Here is a 6,460-nt window from a genome sequence, read left to right as displayed (position 1 = left end):
ATGGCAAAATCATACACTCAGGATGAATTTGATAGTCTAATGGAAAAGGTGGAGAAGGTAGATATTCGGGTGAAAGAATACTTGGAATTAGCTAGATACGAAAAGTGGGCTAGGTTGTATGCACATGTTAACCGGGGATGGACCATGACATCAATTATTGTTGAATCAATCAATATTGCACTTGTATCAGCAAGAGAATTGCCAATATACGACTTCCTAGAAGAAGTTAGGAAGATGTTTGGACGTTGGAATTGCAGCAATTGGAAAGAAGCTTCACACACGTACACAACGCTTGGGAAAAAGTACCAGGAGATGCTTACTTTGAATGAGGCAATGTCTACATGTATGACTGTAAGTTCTTTTTTTGCTTTAAGTCCTTGCATCATGTATTTAGGCCTGGTATAACATGTATTTATTTCTGATACAATTTTTACTATTAACATACTGCATGCTCATTGTATTATAGCACTTGTGCATGTATTCTGTTTTATGAAACGGTTTTAGAAACTGGTTATTATACATATACATTACTTGTTTATACATTTGCATTTCATTGGTTGTATTCAATGGTTTTGTTTCAAATTAGATGCATTTCCTAGCAGATAGACTATATTTTGATGTATATCACTGTATTCCTCAGTTAAATGTGTTCATCTTTAATAGTCTGTCAGTCTAAATATAGTCTGTATTCTATTGTATTACATATATTTCATTGTATGTCATTGTATTTCATACATACATATATTATATTTAGATTTCTGAAAGTTTAATATTTGTTGACATGCTGTATATTAAAACTTTTTTTATTGTATACATGTATACTGTATTTAATACGTCTATTCTTTGAGATATATATGACTTTTTACAAATGTCCAAAACTTATATTTCTCAGTTTAATGTAGGTTGTACCATCGACTGAACACTTGCATATGGTGAACGATGAAGGAAGGAATTATACCATTTGCCTCCTAGAGGAAAAGTGCAGTTGTGGGCGGTTCCAAGTTGACGAATTACCATGACCACATGCTTGGGCTGTCTTGAAAAGCAAGTTTCTAATGTTAGAAGATTATTGCTCGGACTATTACAAACCAAAGTCTGTTGTAATGACATACGAGATGCCCGTGTATCCGCTGCCTGATCGAAATGAATGGAATATACCAGCACATATATCAGAGGAAGTTGTCTTACCACCAAAATGGAAAAGATCTCCTGGAAGGCCAAAGAAGAAGCGCGGTAAGCCGTTTAGTGAATTGTTGTAGAAGAAAAATCAACATTCGTGTAGTATATGTGGGCATGGAGGACATAATAAGCGTACTTGTAGAAATGCTCCACGTAGGAATTAGTTCATGTTCTGATTTCAATTACTGCAATAACAATATGTCATAGATTTCTTCAAGTTTTATATTACATATTGATTTATTGGTGTATTGGATTCTTGCGTGATGAATTTTTTTAGTACAGTTTACTAAAAATATTTTTTATAAACTGCTGAATACATACTGCAAATATATTTGAATACATGTATACATTTGTTAAATACATATGAATACATATTGCTGAATATATAGTGCAATACATATGAATACATACTACAGATATATTTGAATACATATATACATCTGATGAATACATATGAATACATAATGCTGAATATATAGTGCAATACATATGAATACATACTGCAGATATATTTGAATACATATATACATCTGTTGAATACATATGAATATATAATGCTAAATATATAGTGCAATACATATGAATACATACTGCAGATATATTTGAATACATATATACATCTGCTGAATACATATGAATATATAATGCTAAATATATAGTGCAATACATATGAATACATACTGCAGATATATTTAAATACATATATACATCTGCTCAATACATACGAATAGATACTGCTGAATATATACTGCTGGACAAAATAGTGAAATAAAGTAAGCTTTGAAATTATATAATTACATTGAATACAGTTAAATACAGTGAACTTATTGAAAAAGTAAGAAAAGCTAAAGATAGTGAATACAGTGAAATACATGGAATACAACGAGATACATTAAATACAATAAAAATACACAGTATACATATCTAATAATTATTTTTTTTAAATATAGAAAAAAAATAAACACAGTGCATACAATGCATAAAGTGAATACATGACTTGTAATACAAATTTATTGTTGAACATATATTAGAATAACTTAATTGCTATTAATAAAAAATACATCTGAATATATATATAATAGTAATTAAAAAAAACAAAAGAATACATACTGAAAATACACTGAATAAATGCTGCTGGAAACTTATTGATGTGTCACGACCCGAAATTTCCCACCGACGGGACCGTGATGGCGCCTAACATTTCAGTTGCTAGGAAAGCCAACGTTAGAGAATCATTAAACCAATTCCTTATTTCCATTCAGTAATTAACAATAATTAACTAAGATGAAATATAATAAGTGCGGAATATCATAAAACTGTATTAATTACTACCACCCGGATCTGGAGTCACAATTCACGAGCATTCTAGAATTTACTACAAGTAATAGCCTAAAAGAAATACAACTGTCTGAATGAAAGAAACAGTAGAACAGAAAAGATAGACAGGGACTTCAAGGTCTGTGAACGCTGACAGATCTACCTTGAGTATCCGGACAGCGGACCAATAGCAAAATCTCGATCAACCCGAGCCGGTATCAAAATCTGCACAGAAAGTGCAGAGTGCAGTATCAGTACAACCGACCCCATGTACTGGTAAGTATCGAGCCTAACCTCGGTGAAGTAGTGACGATGCTAGGACAAGACACCCACATATAACCTGAACAGTGTAATCATGCTAGTGGCAACAACAGTAAATAACGAAATAACACAAAAATAATGGGAAGGGAACATGTAGTGGGGGAATACAATATAAAGAGTGAGAATAATAAAAAGACAGAATTAAACCGAAAATCCTTAGACAAATTAAGCAATTAAAACAGTAAGAAAAACTACACGGCATTACCCTTCGTGCTTTTACTCTCAACCTCACCAAATAAATAAATAGAACGGCACGGCATCACCCTTCGTGCATTAAACCTCTCATAATATACACGACATCACCCTTCGTGCTTTACACTCTTCCTCAAAATATAAATAATGCATGCATGGCATCACCCTTCGTGCTTTACACTCTTTCTCACAATATAAATAATGCATGCACGGCATCATCCTTCGTGCTTTACACTCCTCCTCACTAATCACATAATCAATAACAACGGATAGATAAAAGTATCACAAAGAAGCCAGTATTGTACTCATAATCAATAGCACAATGTAATATCAATCTTGAATCAATATTCGAAAGTTACCAAATCTTAGTGAAATCAGATGTGAGTCACCCAATATTTCAAATAACCCGCTAAGCATGGATAGTAAAATTTAAGGCTACAAAATAGATAAGAATAGAATTTCACTCGCATGCTATGACTCGACAACGACGCATAGATGCTCATCACCTCACCTATACGTCGTGTTTAACAACCAAACACGTAGCAAATGAACACATAATACCTATTCCCTCAAGCCAAAGTTAGACACGACACTTACCTCGCTCCGAATGCCACTTAATTCTCAATCACAGCTTTTCCTTTGGAACTCACCTCCAAACCACTCGTATCTATTCAAAAATGACTCCATAATATCAAATATTGCTAAAGGAATCAATTATATTTCATAAATTAAATTTCCCAAATTTTCCTCCAAAAAATTAAAAATATTGACCCCGGGCCCGCTTGGTCAAAACCCAAGGTTTGGACCAAAATACTTTTACCCATTCACCCCCGAGCCTGAATATGTAATTAGTTTTGGAATCCGACCTCAAATTGGGGTCTAAATCCTCAAATTTTCGAAATTCCTAGTTTCTACCCTAACCCCTAATTCTACTATGAAAACTCTAAATTTTAGGTTGATAATTCATAAAATGCAATGGGTAATTGAAATAAAATGGTTTAGAATCACTTACCAACACTTTGGGGAAGAAAATGACTCTTGAAAATTGCCTCTACCCGTTTGGTTCTTGAAAAAGGTTGAAGAAATGGCTTAAACCCGTGTTTGGAGTCTGTTTTAAGTCACTGGACAGGCCTTCATCGCGTTCGCGAGAGGCCTGTCGCGAGCGCGATGCACAGCAGCCTAAGGCCTTCGCGTTCGCGAGTCTTTCTACGCGTTCGTGTAAGGAAGCTCCCCCCAAGCCTTCGTGTTCGCGACCCAGTGGACGCGTTCGCGTAGAAGAACATGACCCCCTCCCCCAGGTCCCTTAAACTATCGCGTTCGCGATTGTTACAAATAATGGTTAGATCTCGAGGCCGTGGAGATACCTCAAAGGGGAGGGGTGAACCTTCCAGAGGCCGAGGCAAAAGTACTTTACCCCTCGCCCTCCAAAAGATAATCACAAAGAAGGCTAAAGTCGGCCGAGGTAGAAATCCAGAGCCCTGCGAATCTAGTTCTTATGCCCCATCTCGGGAAGCATCGGAGGGCGACTCAGTTCAAGAGCAGCCAGTTGTCCAATCACAGCCACTGGGGAGGTACCAACTCCGGCACGAGCCTTCCACATCACATAGCACCTCCGAGGGTTCGGAGAGTACCAGTCAGGCTTTGGAGCCCCCCTATACACCTGTCCCTGAGGCACCAACGACTATTGTTGATGATATTCCCGATGATGGCCGAGGGGGTGATACTATAGTTGCCTAACTAGAGAGGTGAAGAAGAAAGAGGTTTGGGAGGACCATTTCGTGAGTCTAGCTTCCTTCACTAGCTTCCGTGGGTGGTGGCCGGTGAGATCGCTCACTCTTGAACGATAGTTCCAACTTAAAGATCATGACAAGTATAATCCAGCAGTATTGAGACAGACAGATCGCGTTCGCGAAGGGTACCACCCACAACGCTTCGCGTTCGCGAAGAAGAAAATTCCCCTGCCCCCATTTTACCTTTCGCGTTCGCGACACTACCTACGCGAACGCGAAGAAGGGCACACCAGAACAGCTGCTGCAGCAAAAATCTCAGATTTTCTAAGTGAAAATCACCCCGTAGCCTATCGGAAACTCACCCGAGCCCTCGGGGCTCCAAACCAAACATGCACATAAGTCTAAAAATATCATACGGACCTGCTCGCGCGATCAAATCATCAAAATAACACCTAGAACTACGAATTTAGTACCAAATCAAATGAAACTCTCAAGAACACTTTAAAACTTCTATTTTCTCAACTGGACGTCCGAATCACGTCAAATTAACTCTGTTTCTCACATAATTTCACCGACAAGTCTTAAATATCATAATGAACCTATATTAGGCTCCGGAACCAATATACGGACCCGATACTAACAATACAAAATATCAATCAATTCTTAAAAATAAGTAATTTTCAAACTTTTAATTTTCTTCAAAAGTTCATAACTCAAGCTAGGGAACTCCGAATTCAATTACGGACATACGCCCAGGTCCCATAATTCGATACGGACCTACTGGGACCGTCAAAGCATGAATCCGGACCCGTTTACCAAAAATATTGACCGAAGTCAACTAAAATTAACTTTTAAGGCAAAAATTCTTATTTTCATTAGTTTTCAACATAAAGCTTTTCGGAAACCTCCCCGGACTGCGCACGCAAATTGAGGAGGGTAAAAATGAGATTTTTAAGTCTTAAGAGCGTAGATTCAAGTTCTAAACCATAAGATAACCTTTTGGGTCATCACATGATGGAATTAAGTGAAACACAATGAAGCTTTAGATAAAGTGATACAAAAAAAACCGATATCAGTTAGCATCTTAACTTAAAGGAAGTTATATATTCCTTCATCAACATCATAAAGACAAAAAATACATTCATGTATTCTAAAAATAAAAAGGTTGAATAAAACCATCATGTATTCTGTAATAAGCTTCAAAAACTATTCTGACATAAGACTGTTCTTCAAAGAAAACTATCTTCACCAAAACTATATTCAAAAACTATCTTCACAGTAAACTATCTTCACCGAAAACTATTCTAAAACTATCTTCACATAAGATGACCTTTTGGGTCATCATATTCTCTACCTCTAAAACAACCGTTCGTCCTCGAACGGACATAGAAAACTACCTGGGCTGGTGAAAAGGTGGGGATATCTACTCCGCATATCGGACTTGGACTCCCAAGTAGCTGCCACAATAGGCTGACCTCTCCACTGCACTCGAACTGAAGGGTAACTCTTTGATCTCAACTGGCGAACTTGCCGGGCTAGAATTGCCACTGGCTTCTCCTCGTAAGTCAAATCCTTGTCCAATTGGACAGAGCTTAAATCTAACACATGGGACGGATCGTCGTGATACTTTTGAAGCATGGACACATGGAATACCAGATGAACAACTGCTAAACTAGGTGGCAATGCAAGCCTGTCCAGAATCTCAAAAGGTTTGATATACC

At 37.1% G+C, this 6,460-nt stretch overlaps 1 protein-coding gene across 1 annotated transcript; it reads left to right on the top strand.

Moving 5' to 3' along the window:
• LOC142168859 (uncharacterized) lies at nt 1–493 on the top strand. Its single transcript, XM_075230026.1, has 2 exons — nt 1–351; nt 467–493. Exons 1-2 carry the CDS (start codon nt 1–3, stop codon nt 491–493), a joined length of 378 nt encoding a protein of 125 aa, XP_075086127.1.
• The last annotated feature ends 5,967 nt before the right edge of the window (nt 494–6,460 follow it).

The sequence above is a fragment of the Nicotiana tabacum genome, chromosome 14, assembly GCF_000715075.1.
Source record: "Nicotiana tabacum cultivar K326 chromosome 14, ASM71507v2, whole genome shotgun sequence".
NCBI classification, from domain to species: domain Eukaryota; kingdom Viridiplantae; phylum Streptophyta; class Magnoliopsida; order Solanales; family Solanaceae; genus Nicotiana; species Nicotiana tabacum.
Note: the sequence above shows the minus strand (reverse complement) of the source record. Positions and strands in the feature narration are given on the sequence as shown.